Source organism: Oncorhynchus keta, chromosome 20 (assembly GCF_023373465.1).
Source record: "Oncorhynchus keta strain PuntledgeMale-10-30-2019 chromosome 20, Oket_V2, whole genome shotgun sequence".
In the NCBI taxonomy this organism is placed as follows: domain Eukaryota; kingdom Metazoa; phylum Chordata; class Actinopteri; order Salmoniformes; family Salmonidae; genus Oncorhynchus; species Oncorhynchus keta.
In genome coordinates this window covers 7,092,027-7,109,086 of record NC_068440.1, presented here as the reverse complement: position 1 = coordinate 7,109,086, position 17,060 = coordinate 7,092,027, and the positions used below count along the sequence as shown (strand labels likewise).

The following is a 17,060-nucleotide window of genomic DNA, read 5'->3' as shown; positions in this document are numbered from 1 at the left end:
AGTTTTCATACTAATCGGTACCGATTTGCCGATTTTTATTTTTTATATATATATATTTTTACACCTTTATTTAACTAGGCAAGTCAGTTAAGAACACATTCTTATTTTAAATGATGGCCTAGGAACGGTGGGTTAACTGCCTTGTTCAGGGGCAGAATGAAAGATTTTTACCTTGTCAGCTCGGGGATTCGTTTTTGCAACCTTCCGGTTACTAGTCCAACGCTCTAACCACCTGCCTTACATTGCACTCCACGAGGAGCCTGCGCGGCAGGCTGACTACCTGTTACGCGAGGGCAGCAAGAAGCCAAGGTAAGTTGCTAGCTAGCATTAAACTTATCTTATAAAAAACAATCAATCTTAACATAATCACTAGTTAACTACACATGGTTGATGATATTACTAGTTTATCTAGCGTGTCCTGCGTTGCATATAATTGATGCGGTGCCTGTTAATTTCTCATTGAATCACAGCCTACTTCGACAAACGGGTGATGATTTAACAAGCGCATTTGCGAAAAAAGCACTGTCGTTGCACCAATGTATCTAACCATAAACATCAATGCCTTTCTTTAAAAATCAATACACAAGTATATATTTTTAAACCTGCAAGTTAATATAGCCTGCTAACATGAATTTCTTATAACAAGGAAAATTGTCACTTCTCTTGTGTTCCGTGCAAGGAGTCAGGGTATATGCAGCAGTTTGGGCCGCCTGGCTCATTGCGAACTGTGTGAAGTCCATTTATTCCGAACAAAGGCCGCGATTATTTTGCCAGAATTGTACATAATTATGACATACATTGTGCAATGTAACAGCAATATTTAGACTTAGGGATTCCACCGTTAGATAAAATGTGGTTATTCTTTCAGTGAAAGTATAACCGTTTTGTTTTCGAAATTATAGTTTCCGGATTCAAACCATATTAATGACCAAAGGCTCGTATTTTTGTGTGTTATTATGTTATAATTAAGTCTATGATTTTATATTTGATAGAGCAGTCTGACTGAGCGATGGTGGGCAGCAGCAGGCTCGTAAGCATTCATTCAAACAGCACTTTCGTGCAGTTGCCAGCAACTCTTCGCAATTCTTCAAGAATTGCGCTGTTTATTTATTTATTTATTATTTTTACCTTTATTTAACTAGGCAAGTCAGTTAAGAACAATGACGGCCTAGGAACAGTGGGTTAACTGCCTGTTCAGGGGCAGAACGACAGATTTGTACCTTGTCAGCTCGGGGATTTGAACTTGCAGCCTTCCGGTTACTAGCCCAACGCTCTGACCACTAGGCTACCCTGCCGCCCCTTATGACTTCAAGCCTATCAACTTCCGAGACGAGGCTGGCGTAACCGATGTGAAATGGCTAGCTAGTTAGCGGGGTGCACGCTAATAGCGTTTCAAACGTCACTCGCTCTGAGACTTGGAGTGGTTGTTCCCCTTGCTCTGCATGGGTAACGCTGCTTCGAGGGTGGCTGTTGTCGTTGTGTTCCTGGTTCGAGCCCAGGTAGGAGCGAGGAGAGGTACGGAAGCTATACTGTTACACTGGCAATACTAAAGTGCCTATAAGAACATCCAATAGTCAAAGGTATATGAAATACAAATGGTATAGAGGGAAATAGTCCTATAATTCCTATAATAACTACAACCTAAAACTTCTTACCTGGGAATATTGAAGACTCATGTTAAAAAGAACCACCAGCTTCATATGTTCTCATGTTCTGAGCAAGGAACTGAAACGTTAGCTTTCTTACATGGCACATATTGCACTTTTACTTTCTTCTCCAACACTTTGTTTCTGCATTATTTACACCAAATTGAACATGTTTCATTATTTATTTGAGGCGAAATTGATATTATTGATGTATTATATTAAGTTAAAATAAGTGTTCATTCAGTATTGTTGTAATTGTCATTATTAAAAAAAAAATGGCCGATTAATCGGTAAGGGCCTTTTTGGTCCTCCAATAATCGATATCGGTATTGAAAAATCATAATCAGTCAACCTCTAATTAGTACCATTATGTGTGTATGGAATCTGCACTCTTCACACACACACACACACACACACAATGTACTGCTTTGGAAACCTCCACTCTCGGTGGCCCAAACCACACTAGACCTTTCCATGGTAGGACTGTAGGGAGGGAATGGTAGTGTATTGAGTCACTCTGGTTTCATTAGAATGTAGGTCATCTATAGTCCAGCCCACTGTCGAGGTCCTTCCCCTCTGTCTGACAGGATTCACACTATCAAACAGACATGTTTCCTTCGAATATAAACATCATAGAGATTCTGTGCTTTCCCTCCCACAAACACACACACACACACATGCGTGTGGCACACATACACAAACATGCTCATACCAGCTCATCAGAAATTTCCCCATATCACATTAAACAATCAGCCTCTGAGCATTGTCATTCCCCTTGTAACCACATAATAGCCTGACATTCTAACCCACTTAGAGAATTCTAGGCTATAAAACTTTCCTTTCACCCTCATAGTGCCAACTGTCACCTCTGCCAGAGCCAATAAAGCTTGTTATAATACTCTAGGTCATTCCAGTTTACGACAATCAGCCTCAAACTTATGATATCATTGACAGAACAATGCTTTCAAAGCATGAATCTGCTATGAAAAAAAAAGGTTATGGTTAGTGTTAATGGTGGGGGTTTTAGGTAAAGGTAAGGTTTAAGTTCGGGTTAGGGGTTGAAATCCTATTTGTGGTCAGAAAGAGCTTGAAGGTTCTTCCACCCCTTCCTGCATGGCTAGGCTATAGAGCTAGGCTTACGGTTCAGGTTTACACCCAGGTTCAGATTAAGGTTAAGGCCAGGAAACAATGAGAGTTGATTCTTACCCGCAGTCGGGCGCGGGACACCAGCGGCAGTCCGGGTCGGAGGCCAGGCAGCGTCGCAGCAGGAACTCCTCATACTTCTCCAGCAGGGCTGCGTCGCCCAAGATGTCCGCCACCTGATGAGGCGCCAGGCGCTCCGAGCACTCGGGGCAGCTGAGATGGACGCGACTCTCCGTGATCTCGATGCGCAGATACTGGCGCAGGCAGCACAGGCAGGAGCGGTGGCTGCAGCCCAGCAGCTCGGGGAGCTGTTCGGGGGGCTGGGGCACCAGGCACAGGGGGCACTCCAGGAAGTCTGCTGGAGGAGAGGAGCTGGAGGTGGTGGAGCTGGAGGACTGGGGGGGACCCAGGGAGGTCCGGCTGGAAGAGAGGGGCTCTGCTGGGGTGGAGGTGTGAGCGGTGGCTGGGCCCTGGGGAAGGTCCGTGGCGGTGTTGGTAGGGGCTGGGTCGGGTGTGGAAGGGACTACAGGGGGAACAAGGGGGGCAAGTTGCTGTTGTTGATGCTGTTGGTTGTGGAGCTGGGATAAAGGGGTGGCTGCCCCTGCTTTGGCGCTCCGGGAACCCCGTTTGCTGTGGAAGAGGCTGTGGAAGGAGATGCGTCCTTGGCGTTTTCTCGGTGCCCGGCATTTGGGGTTGGGAATGCCGCTCACCGAGGAGTGGGGGGATTCCGAGTCCTTTTCCGATCCCATTTTCCCAGAAAGTAACACACGGTAGCGTCTTTCCTTTTCCGCTCTTATTAGTCTTATATCACCGTGAGGAAGCTTGCCTCACACACACGAACACAAACACAAACACACTCACACACGGGAGTACTTGTACTACGGAATGTCACTGATACCCAGTTGTAAACCCTTTTTCCTCTTCCTCTTAAACCCACAAATGGAACGATAGGTGAGAAGACAAAAGAGAAAGAGAAAGACACAAATAGCCAAAATTCCCCTTCCCTCCCGCTGGCTTTCACACCTCTCACACTCAGTTGCTCCAAATCAAGAATGTGAGAAAAGTCACAGGTGTGCTTTCGTCCAAACCAACATAGGGGTCCAAAATTACAGTAAACTGTTACTGTAAACCACAAAGAGGAGAATGAATACAACAGGAAACGTCACTGTCACTCCTTAGTAAATGGTTCTCAATTCAAACGAGGAGGAAAAATACATTGAGGAACGTTATAAAAATGTATAGAACAACTTCTTGGGGGTTATTCAAAATGTCTTAAATCCTTCTTGGTGGTTGCTCCAGTCCAATTTTCTTCTGTAGTCCTTTTTCTCTCTTTTCTTCTCCTCTTCTCTTCTGTGTGTGTCTCTCACTCTCTCAATCAACCGTCTGTGAGGAGGAAGAAGAGAACAGGAAGTTAGCTGAGCAGAGAGCACAGGGAGCATGCTCAGTATGACACACCTCTCCCCTCCTTCCTCATTCTCTCTCTCGCTGTTATTACTTCACAATTAACTCTTGGCGTAGATAGTCAGGAAGAATAAATTCATTACACTATGCACACACATACACACACACCTGGCATAATCACTGATAAAGACATGCTCATTGACTCACACTCATAAGATACAGCCATTTGGAAAGCGAAATACTTTCTTTCTTTTTTTTTACTTACTAATGATGATGACATAATGTGTCTTGAAGAGGAAGCAAACTTATTCATCCGTCCATTTAGCTCCTATATTATTTATCCTCTCATTCCTTCTCTTTCTCTCATCCGCTCTTCTCCTTTGTCTCTCTCCGTCAATATGAAACCCTCTCTCTCACACACACACACACACACACACACACACACACACACACACACACACACACACACACACACACACACACACACACACACACACACACACACACACACACACACACACACACACACACACACACACACACACACACGTCGCAAGCTGCTCTCCACTTCACACTGCGCTTCTACTGCGGTTGCCATGACGATGCGCACTAGGAGCCGAGCAAACAGCGACCCACTCAGTGACTGTGGCACTTATGTATGCACTGACACACACACACAACACACACACAAGTAACACATGTACTCTTGTCATTTACTACATATATATATATATATATATATAATGCAGACACTGGTAAATATAGCACTGATTAATGTATGTGTGTATTGACACAGTGTTATAGGTGTGTGTGTGTGTGTGTGTGTGTGTGTGTGTGTGTGTGTGTGTGTGTGTGTGTGTGTGTGTGTGTGTGTGTGTGTGTGTGTGTGTGTGTGTGTGTGTGTGTGTGTGTGCCGAAAGTAATGTTATGCTAAGATAAGAGAAAAGGGCAAGAGAGAATCAGAGGGAGGGTTGTGAATCTGAATCTGTGCCCCTCTCTTTAAGGTAGCCTATATATACCCACCTTCTAAGCACACACACACTGATTCATAACAGCGTCATTACTGTGTTCTGGCCTGTTTTCCTCCTCCTAAAGTATGCCTGGTCTATGACAAGGTCTATGACAAGGCAAATCTGATTATGATTCCAGTAGTAGCCTTTGAGTGCAGGAGGCTGAGAGACAGACACAGACAGAGGATCAACCAGTATGAGTCATAAAACATCAGACTTCAGCCCTTGTTGACAGACAGGTATATGGGAAAGGGCTGGGCTAACATAGATACTGCATGTAGCTAGCCATGATTGATTGAAATACTATTGGGTCAGTGACTGACAGATAGCAGCACCAATCGATAAGAGACCTTGGCTGAAAGAACTGGATGTTGTCTGTTTGCTTGCTCTCTTGCCTTGCACAGACCTTAATAACAGCCAATAGCCACAGTTAAGACAGGTTGACCGGTAGTGATAGCGTTAGACAAAGGCTACAGGCTATCACAACAGGTTGTGTTGAAAGAAGAACATTGAACCATATTGATGAAACTATAGTAGATTTCCACCACGTTACAGACGTACGTACACGTACACACACACACACACACACACACACACACACACACACACACACACACACACACACACACACACACACACACACACACACACACACACACACACACACACACACACACACACACACACACACACACGCGATGAGGTGGAAATAAACATTCTATGTTATCCCAGCAGCAGTGCAGTAACCATGGTGCCTCTTCCCTCCCTGATCTGCTTGGCTGGCGGGTGAAGTGAAAGGGCCACTGTTGAATCATGGATAGCTACGGAGTATAAAAATAATGGCAATTTATATACACTATATCTACAAAACACCCCTTCAAATTAGTGGATTCGGCTATTTCGGTCACAGTATAAAATTGAGCACACAGCTGTGAAATCTCCATAGACAAACAAGTCAGTTCGTCATATTTCTGCTCTGCTATAACTGCCCAGGTCAACTGTAAGTGCTGTTGTTGTGAAATGGAGCAACAACGGCTCTGCCGCGAAGTGGTAGGCCACACAAGCTCGCAGAACGGGACCGCCGAAGGCTGAAGCATGTAAAAATGGTCTGTCCTCGGTTGCAACACTCACTACCGAGTTCCAAACTGCCTTTGGAAGCAACGTCAGCACAATAACTGTTCGTCGGGAGCTTCATGAAATGGGTTCCATGGCCAAGCAGCATCACACAAGCTTAAGATTACCGAGCACAATGCCAAGCGTCGGCTGATGTGGTGTAAAGCTCGGCGCCATTGTACTCTGGAGGAGCAGAAATGCGTTCTTTGGAGTAATGAATCACGCTTCAACATCTGGCAGTCCGAAGGACGAATTTGGGTTTGGCTGATGTCAGGAGAACGCTACCTGCCCGAATGCATAGTGCCAACTGTAAAGTTTGGTGGAGGAGGAATAATGGTCTGGGGCTGTTTTTCATGATTTGGGCTCGGTCTCTTAGTTCCAGTGAAAGGAAATCTGAACACTACAGCATACAATGACATTCTAGACGATTCTGTGCTTCCAACTTTGTGGCAATAGTTTGGGGAAGGCCCTTTCCTGTTTTAGCATGACAATGCCCCCATGCACAAAGTGAGGTCCATACAGAAATGGTTTGTCGAGATCGGTGTGGAAGAACTTGACTGGCCTGCACAGAGCCCTGACCTCAACCCCATCAAACACCTTTGGTATAAATTGGAACACCGACTGCGAGCCAGGCAAAATCGCCCAACATCAGTGCCCGACCACACTAACACTGTTGTGGCTGAATGGAAGCAAGTCCCCACAGCAATGTTCCAACACCTAGTGGAAAGCCTTCCCATAAGAGCGGAAGCTGTTATAGCAGCAAAGGGCAACTCCATATTAATTCCCATGATTTTGAAATGAGATGGTCAATGAGCAGGTGTCAACATACTTTTGTCATGTAGTCAGCAGAATTGGTAATAGCCCTCTCATCATACACTCTTAGAAAAAAAGGGTTTTCGGCTGTCCCAATAGGAGAATCCTTTTTGGTTCCAATATTTTTCCAATTAGCTTTCTGTACTTTTATTTCTATGACTCATCCAAACTCGTTTTCTCATGGCTCTCTCCTGTCCCTCTGCAGGAATATGTATGGAACAATGAAGCTCCCCCAAAAAAAAAAAATCACAATACTGAATCACAATATATATAGAATCGTGAGAATCACAATACATATCAGATCGGCACCTAAGTATTGTGATAACATTGTATCGTAAGGTCCCTGGCAATTCCAAACCCTAGAACCCTCTGTGGAAAGGGTTCTACAAGGGATCCAAAAAATGTTCTATCTGGAATCAAAAAGGGTTCTTCGAAAGGTTCTCCTATGGAGACAGCTGAAGAACCCTTTTAGGTTCTAGATAGCACCTTTTTTCCCCTAAGACTGTACCCTCAGGTTGGCACTACTCTCCTATGATGAAACATAATTGCAATCTGCGTGTGTGTGTGTGTGTGTGTGTGTGTGTGTGTGTGTGTGGATGATAGCTTTCTATAGCCCTGCGTGAGTGCCTTTTTATGTCTACATGACTCTGTAAGAGTTGACAGAAAACACCCAAGTGTGTGTGTGTGTGTGTGTGTGTGTGTGTGTGTGTGTGTGTTCGTGTCACTTCAAACTGAACTTGATGACAAAATAGATTGTCCCTGGAAACTGTGTAAAAGTGTACTACACTGACTGTCAGAAAATAATTCTGTTCATATGTCTCCTATGAGATTCCTTTTCAGAGGTAAAGGGAAATGCATGATTCTGTAAAAGGCTTTCAAGAGAAATAGCTCTTATGAAAATGCCCTTTTTCGCTTTGGTAACAAATTAAAATGTTAAAAAGCATAAAGAAATTCCTCATCTGGTTCAAAAACTCTCCTTCAATATATACTGAACAAAAATATAAACGCAACAATTTCAAATATTTTACTGAGTTACAGTTCATATAAGAAAATCAGTCAATTGAAATTAGGCCCTAATCTATGCATTTCACATGACTGGGAATACAGATATGAGTCTGTTGGTCACAGATACCTTTAAAAAGAAATAGGGCGTGGATCAGAAAACCAGTCAGTATCTAGTGTGACCACCATTTGCCTCATGCAGTACGAGACATCTGCTTCATATAGAGTTGATCAGGCTTGGATTGTGGCTTGTGGAACGTTGTCCCAGTCCTCTTCAATGGCTGTGTGAAGTTGCTGGATATTGGCGGGAACTGGAACATGCTGCCGTCGATCCAGAGCATCCCACACATGCTCAATGGGTGACATGTCTGGTGAGCATGCAGTCCATGGAAAAACTGGGACACTTTCAGCTTCTAAGAATTGTGTACAGATCCTTGCGACATAGGGCTGTGCATTATCATGCTGAAACATGAGGTGATGGCAGTGGATGAATGGCACGACAATGGGCCTCAGGATATCATCACGGTATCTCTGTGCATTCACATTGCCATCAATAAAATGCAATTGTGTTCGTTGTCCATAGTTTACGCCTGCCCATACCATAACCACACCGCCACCATGGGGCACTGTTCAGAATGTTGACATCAGCAAGCCGTTTGCTCACATGACGCCATACACGTGGTCTGCGTTTGTGAGGCCGGTTAGACGCATTGCCAAATACTCTAAAAAGACGGAGGCGGCTTATGGTAGACAAATGAACATTAAATTATCTGCCAACAGCTCTGGTGGTCATTCTTGCAGTCAGCATGCCAATTTCCCCCCAGGTGGATGGACTATCCTGGCAAAATGAGAAATGCTCATTAACAGGGATGTGAAAAAATGTGTCCACAAAATTTGAGAGAAATAAAGCTTTTTGTGAGTATTTGGAACATTTCTGGGATCTTTTACTTCAGCTCATGAAACATGGGACCAACACTTTACATGTTGCGTTAATATTTTTGCTCAGTGTGGGTATTACGAGCTGTACTCAGTTACTGTTCGGTGTAAATGGCATTATATAGCTTTCATTACATTAGCAAATGTGTCATCTCTGGCATTAAGAAAATATCCTTGTCAAGTGACAATATATTTGGAAGGGTTTTGATGCATCTGGTATCCAAACGTTAGACCTTTTCGGATCATTTTGGTGGGATATATATTGAATGTAGCCCCTACATGACTTGAGAGAGAGAGACAGAGAGACATAAATAGAAAGAGGGATGAGAGTGAGTGAGTGAGGAGGCATGGCAGATGGGCATGAACAGGCTGAAGACTCAGTGGTCTAAGTTCTGTGATCGGCACACGCTTTTTCCCCCTCACTTGTCCTCCCACTCGACTGCTGCTCGCGCACGCACACACGCACACACAATCTCTCGCTGTGATGTACAATTACACTAATGACATTTTATTTAGCCTCTAAGCAGCTCTACTTTCTTGTCTTCTGAATTAAAAACCTCTCGGACATGTCAGATATTGTTATGCTTACTGCTGCAAGGTGAGTCAACTGTGTGCAGAGCCTCTTGACAGAGACATTACTCTTCTTGGACATTAAGTGGGGCCAGTTTGTGCTTTCAGTTTGTTTGGCCTCGTCTCAGCAATTCTATTTCCAGAAGACACTGAAACTGTACAGTCTAAGTACTTTAGGATCCTCCATCCTTCGCAGGAACCCTATGAACCTACATACTGCCTCTATGCATGCACGCAAGTCAATTTGATATGATACTGTAAGTCAATTTGATATGATACCGGTGTGCCACTGAAAGACCCGATAGTTGTTACACAAGCTGCTGAGTCAGAGCTGTTTTGGGGTTACACTTTTACAAGCCTCTGCAAATACATTATGCAAAATGAAGACAATAAAAGCATGGATCTATTTTGGACCAGGGACTTCCAACCAAAGTAAAAGGGAAGACTGGGGATGTTCCTATTATACTGTTGTGCTATATTTCACTTTGGCAACTTTGATTATGCTTTATAAAATACATATGTTTTGTGTGTGTGTAAATGTCATATTATTCAGGGATATAGTTGATATTCAGAGATATGGTTGACACAAACTAACACAATGGGGGCACAGTAGGCTACTGACACAGTACTATACTCCAGTAGGCTTCTGATACAGTACTATACTCCAGTAGGCTTCTGATACAGTACTATATTCCAGTAGGCTTCTGATACAGTACTATACTCCAGTAGGCTTCTGATACAGTACTATACTCCAGTAGGCTTCTGATACAGTACTATACTCCAGTAGGCTACTGACACAGTACTATACTCCAGTAGGCTTCTGATACAGTACTATACTCCAGTAGGCTTCTGATACAGTACTATACTCCAGTAGGCTTCTGATACAGTACTATACTCCAGTAGACTTCTGATACAGTACTATACTCCAGTAGACTACTGATACAGTACTATGCTGCAGTAGGCCTAAGTAATTAAAACTCACCATCACACAAACAATCCGATTCATGTCACTGTGTGGTTGTTTACAAAGACTGACAGACAGCGGGGTAGGCAGACGAGCTGGTAAGCTAATTAGCTGGTTTGTAGTGATACTACCTAAACCCTCTGTAAGCCCTAAGCTCTAACTGAGGACTGAGGCCTGTGTCTCTGGGCTGAGTCTCTGGGTAGAGCAGGTGGTCTCTGTGAACTCAGGTTTACTGGTTTAATATACTAAATTCATTAGAGCAGAAGGGCGCAATAACAGGTTAATAAAGAGCCTCCCGAGTGGCGCAGCGGTCTGAGGCAATGCATCTCAGTGCTAGAGGTGTCACTACAGACCCTGGTTCAATTCCAGGCTGTATCACAACCGCCCGTGAGTGGGAGTCCCATAGGGCGGCGCACAATTGGCGGCCAGCGTTATCCGGGTTAGGGTTTGGCCGGGGTAGGCCGACATTGTAAATAATAATTTGTTCTTAACTGACTTGCCAAGTTAAATAAAAACAATAAATAAAAATAATGAAGGTAGCGACAGCAGCGTGCGGAGAGATGAGATGCCTCTCGGTGTGTTGTTCTCTTTATCGACATTTTCAATCTCTCCTGGCAGAAGTTAATATAGGAGGGAGGAAACAGAGGGAACTGCTCCTGTGGCTACGACTCTCTCAACCTCTTCCTCTCTTCCCCTCTCTGTGACGAGGCCATCGCCGTGTCTCGCTAACATGCTGGGCAGGCCAAGACTGCTGCCTCCTCCAAACACCAGGCCAGTTGAGTCATGTCGTGATGTGATGAGACTATGTGAAAACTGTGTTAAAAAGGAAACATGTCCTTCTGTTCAGCCAAAAGCGCCATTATCTGGTTGCCTACCGATTCATAGTGTTTGGCGGTCATTTGGAGGCCATTTGGAGCCCTCCCACACTATCGGTTTTATAAGGTAATGGAAGATGTGGGAGTTTTAAAAAAGGGGTTGAGAGCCAGAGACAGTCGTTGGCCATTCTGTGGAAGCACCTAGAGAAACCAGACTTTGCGTTTCCTCTGAATTTACCTCAGAACTGAAGCTGGCAGGGAGGAGTGGTCAGCCAGTCTCGCATCCCTTTTCAAACAAAATGAAACAACAGGAATATCCTGGAATAACCCCATTACAAGCACTCGAACACACACGCCACGCACCCACATACTTATACACCCAGTCATCCACACATTGACACACCGTCAAACAAAAACACACACACACTTATGTATTGCATAAGAGATACACACGTATGAATGCCCCTCTGATTCAGTGAGATAAAAGGGAGAGTCAGGCTACGAGGTTCTATAATTAGAGGAGCATTCAGGAGGCAAACTGCTGAGTTGTTGAATGTTTAATGTGAAGCCTGGAGGCGTCACGGCGGCAGAGAATAGGCCCAGGTCCCAGCCCCACAGCCCCCTGAGCCCCAATCCACCAACACAGACCAGGGCATACCAACCAGCGGGTATGAAAGACAGGGAGGGGCCGGGTCATTTGAGGAAGAAAGAGAAGGAGGTTAGACATGGTCAATGAGGACAGTGCATGTGAGTAGAGATAGATACAGTGTGTCACATAGGCCGAGTATGGTTGACTGTTAGGTTGACTTCCAGTGGACTGGAACCTGAAGCAGCCTTAACAAACTATGATTACGAGAATAGTTATAGTATGTGGGACCAGAGACTATAAATGAAGTCAGCATTTCCAGTAAATAGAGGTAATATAGTTGCGGGGTAGTGAGTGTTGACTTCCCTATTAGTTGTTGAAGACAGACGGTAACTAGAGCAAGCAGATGGATACCAGGCTTTCATGGTTGCATGTCGTCACCTCTTTCCTCTCTCTCTCTCAATGGAATGATATTAATATCCTGGCCTCAATAATGCTTTCGGGACAAACAGGGGAGCGGTGGGATAAGGAACGCATGAGTGAGAGGGGAGAGGAGGAAATTGAGAATGAGAGGGCATTCGACATGACGGGCATTTTGGAATAGAGATGTCAAAGAATGCTCAGAGGTGTTAAACAGTAGCTCCCCACTTCCTACAGGCTACTGTAGCAACATGCATGTACACAAACAAACACAGACGAAACACACAGTAGTTATGTACTATGGTACTCTATCATCAGCCTTGCCTCACTGTTAGATTACTGTGCACTTGTTTTATACTCAAGAATGAGGAGCAGTCAAAACATGCACAATAATATGGGATATATACACAATATATTCAAAGGTATGTGGACACCCCTTCAAATTAGTGGAATTGGCTTTTTCCAGCCACACCCATTGCTGACAGGTATGTATATATTTGAGCACAGAGCCATGCAATCTCCATAGACAAGCATTGGCAGTAGCATGACCTTACTGAAGAGCTCAGTGACTTTCAACGTTGCACTTTCATAGGATGCCACCTTTCCAACAAGTCAGTTCATCACATTTCTGCCCTGCTAGAGCTGCCCCGGTCAACTGTAAATGCTGTTATTGTGAAGTGGAAACGTCTAGGAGCAACAACGGCTCTGGCGTGAAGTGGTAGGCCACACAAGCTCACAGAACGGGACCGCCGAGGTTTGAAGCGAGTAGCGCATAAAATTTGTCTGTCCTCAGTTGAAACACTCACTACAGAGTTCCAAACTTCCTCTGGAAGCAACATCAGCACAAGAACTGTTCGTCGGGAACTTCATGAAATGGGTTTCCATGGCCAAACATCAAATCAAATGTTATTTGTCACATGCGCCGAATACAACAGGTAAATGAAAGTAAAAAATTATAAAAAGTAACACAATAAAATAACAATAGCGAGTCTATATACAGGGGGTACCGGTACAGAGTCAATGTGCAGGGGTACAGGTTAGTTGACGTAATTTGTACACGTAGGTATGGGTAAAAGTGACTATGCATCGAAAATAGACAGCGCGTAGGCCAGTGGCGCTGCCAAGGGGTGGCCAGGGGGGGCACCCCTTGGTACAATAGCTGCCCCCCCCCCCACTGAGTCCCCTCGCGGGTCGCATATGCATAATATGCTTCTATCTGATATTTTACATTAGGTACTATTCATTTAAATCAATAATGTATATTTTTCATAATAGTTCATGTGAAAGAAAATGACAAATGCATAGCCAGCCAGATGCTTTTGACCGTCCGGAACTGAGTCACACTGCGACCCATCACCCCTTCCCGGCCTGCTACTGCACAGTGCACTGCCAGATGACAGCAGCAGGTGAGCTCAGCCTCGTGTCTCTGGTGGCATCATCGGAAGCTAGGCTAGCTGGCAGATGCCTGCAGAGTTGAGACCACCAGACTGCTAACGGGTAAGTACTGGTTACAGTTTTTTTGATAAATGTATGTACTCAGTAAACTGTTCGTTTTTTGACGGTGTCGAATTACCTAGCTAGCTAGCTTATGTTAGCTAGCTAGTTAAGTTAGCTAGTTAATTTGGGTATTGGGGAGGCTTAGCTAGCTAGTTTATGCCGTAAGGTTACTCTGCAGCATAGAGAGTGTTAGCTAACTGTAGTTAGAGTTATCGTAGCTTTCCAGAACGATTTTCAAACCACTTGATGAACTTAGGACTGCCAGAGCATCTAGCTAGCTGACGTTATAGCGTTAGCTTACTAGCTACGATTAGCCACTGTAGCTATGTCAATTTGCAGACGATGAAGAGAAAGTCCACGGATATCTCTTCTTTCTTTAAGAAGAACAGTAGTACAGGGGAGATACAGCCGACAGGGGAGCAGCAGCAGAGGGTTAACGTTAGTGAGGATGCAGTCGAAGATGATGATAACGTCATTGAGCAAGCCAATGAACAGGCAGAGGCAGCGATAGAGCATGGCAGAACATGACGGCGACGAACTGGCACAGGCAGCATCAGTGACAGAGCACAGTGAAGAACACCAGACAGCAGCACGGCACAAAAGTGCGGAACAGGCAGCAACAACAGTCCCAGAGGTCAACAACCAAGCGAGGCAGGACCCAGCTAGAGCTATTCAACCCGTTCCTGGACCAATAGGTGAAGTTATGACAGCATGACAGTGCCCCTGATAATGAAATGGGTGGCTAGAGAGTAATGTTATCTGGGTCATGACATAATCACATAAAGCCTTCTGATTCATGTTTATTGGTAGTTGAGTTTGAATAGTCTGAATTGTCTGTAGGACGTTATTACAAATTAGCCAATATAGATCTACAGTGTGTCGGCCTCCTTGTAACATTCACCAATGTTTTTGGTGAGATAAAACATCTGTCAGATATTTTACAGTCCCCATAACTCAATTTGGGCACAGCTGTTACCCTTGTTGATTCTCTTGCTGACACATTGAACAGTTATAGACAGGGCTCTCGCTTGAATGAGATTTGGGACAACACTGTGACCTCCAGGCCGTCCAGGGCGTCAGATCACACCAAGCTCTAGGCTTGATGGGCATCACATTACCACTCCAATAGTTCAAAGACAGGTCAACACGGATAAGGAGTCATTCGGGGCAGGTTCATTCATTCCAATAGTTGATGTGCTTCTCTCTGAGGTGAAGAGAAGATGTTCTACAGTAAATTGTGTCATTATGCAAGGCCTTGAAGCTCTGCAGTCCCACATTTTGGGAGAAAAATGAAGTGTTTTCCATTTGCCTCACAATACAACTGCAGCACTGAGGATCTGGAATATGAGATCCCTCAGCTTAAGCGAATTCTTGATAGGAAGCAAACTGGTGGCTTGGAAACACCAGTTTAATAGAGCTCACAGTCTTCCTTTAGCCATATAGGGAGGTGTTCCACGGGATGTTTAAACTTTGCATTACCTGTGAGCACTGCAGCATGTGAGCACAGTTTTCCTGTGCTAAAGTTAATCAAGACTGTCTTGAGAAATACAATGAGTGATACACTGTCTTGAGAAATACAATGAGTGATACACTGTCTTGAGAAATACAATGAGCGATACACTGTCTTGAGAAATACAATGAGCGATTGCTCCATTTGGGGGTGTTAAGAGTAGAGTCAAGAAGGGCAAGGGCCATAAATCTTGATTTTTGTGGATGTGTTTGCCAAAAAAGACACAGCAACAGGTGAATAAAGCTGTATTGAAAATAATGTAGCCCTTAAAGCAGGGATAAGAATAGGTTGTGATTAGGCTATAGTAAAATGTACATTGTACATGATAATGCTTTTTTTTTTTTTTTTTTTTTTTTCATTTTTGGACATAGTCTATAATATATTTGTTTACAAAAAGACAGCAACAGGTGAATAAAGCTGTATTGAAAAGAATGTAGCCTATTACAGCAGGGATATGAATAGGCTATGGGTAGGCTATAGTAAAATGTATATTGTTGTCCATGATTATGCTTTTTTGTTTTGTTTTTCATTTTTGGACATATACAGTTGAAGTCAGAAGTTTACATACACTTAGGTTGGAGTCAATAAAAAAATTGTTTTTCAACCACTCCACAAGTGTCTTGTTAACAAACTATAATTTTGGCAAGTCGGTTAGGACATCTACTTTGTGCATGACACAAGTAATTTCTCCAACAATTGTTTACAGACAGATTATTTCACATATAATTCACTGTCTCACAATTCCAGTGGGTCAGATGTTCACATACACTAAGTTGACTGTGCCTTTAAACAGCTGGGAAAATTCTAGAAAATTATGTCATGGCGTAAGAAGCTTCTGGCAAGGTAATTGACATCATTTGAGTCAATTGGAGGTGTACCTGTGGATGTATTTCAAGGCCTACCTTCAAACTCAGTGCCTCTTTGCTTGACATCCTAGGAAAATCAAAAGAAAATCAGCCAAGACCTCAGAAAAATAAATTGTAGACCTCCACAAGTCTGGTTCATCCTTGGGAGCAATTTCCAAATGCCTGAAGGTACCACGTTCATCTGTACAAACAAGCGTATGCAAGTATAAACACCATGGGACCACGCTGCCGTCATACCAGGAGAAGGAGTGGTTGGTGCGAAAAGTGCAAATCAATCCCAGAACAACAGCAAAGGACCTTGTGAAGATGCTGGAGGAAACGGGTACAAAACTATCTATATCGACAGTAAAACGAGTCCTATATCGACATTACCTGAAAGCCCACTGAGCAAGGAAGAAGCCACTGCTCCAAAACCGTCATGAAAAAGCCAGACTACGGTTTGCAACTGCACATGGGGACAAAGATCATACTTTTTTGAGAAATGTCCGCTGGTCTGATGGAACAAAAATAGAAATGTTTGGCCATAATGACCATTGTTATGTTTGGAGGAAAAAGGGGGAGTCTTGCAAGCCGAAGAACACCATCCCAACCGTGAAGCACAGGGGTGGCAGCATCATGGTGTGGTGGTGCTTTGCTGCAGGAGGGACTGGTGCACTACACAAAATAGATGGCATCATGAGGAAAGAAAATGATGTGGATATATTGAAGAAACATCTCAAAGACATCAGTCAGGAAGTTAAAGGTTGGCCACAAATGGGTCTTCCAAAT

At 44.0% G+C, this 17,060-nt stretch overlaps 1 protein-coding gene across 2 annotated transcripts in view; it reads right to left on the bottom strand.

The window, feature by feature from the left end:
- Positions 1 to 17,060, bottom strand: part of LOC118399234 (E3 ubiquitin-protein ligase RNF19B-like) — a 36,096-nt gene that overhangs the window by 16,908 nt on the left and 2,128 nt on the right. The window contains exons 1-2 of one of the 2 annotated variants that reach the window (XM_035795153.2): positions 4,456 to 4,604; positions 2,853 to 4,172 (exon numbers count right to left, since the gene is read on the bottom strand). In XM_035795153.2, coding sequence (XP_035651046.1) covers positions 2,853 to 3,538 — 686 coding nt within the window. In that variant the 5' untranslated portion in view covers positions 3,539 to 4,172; positions 4,456 to 4,604. Of the gene's footprint in view, positions 1 to 2,852; positions 4,173 to 4,455; positions 4,605 to 17,060 lie in introns of those variants that run through there. The other variant, XM_035795152.2, reaches the window with a different exon arrangement.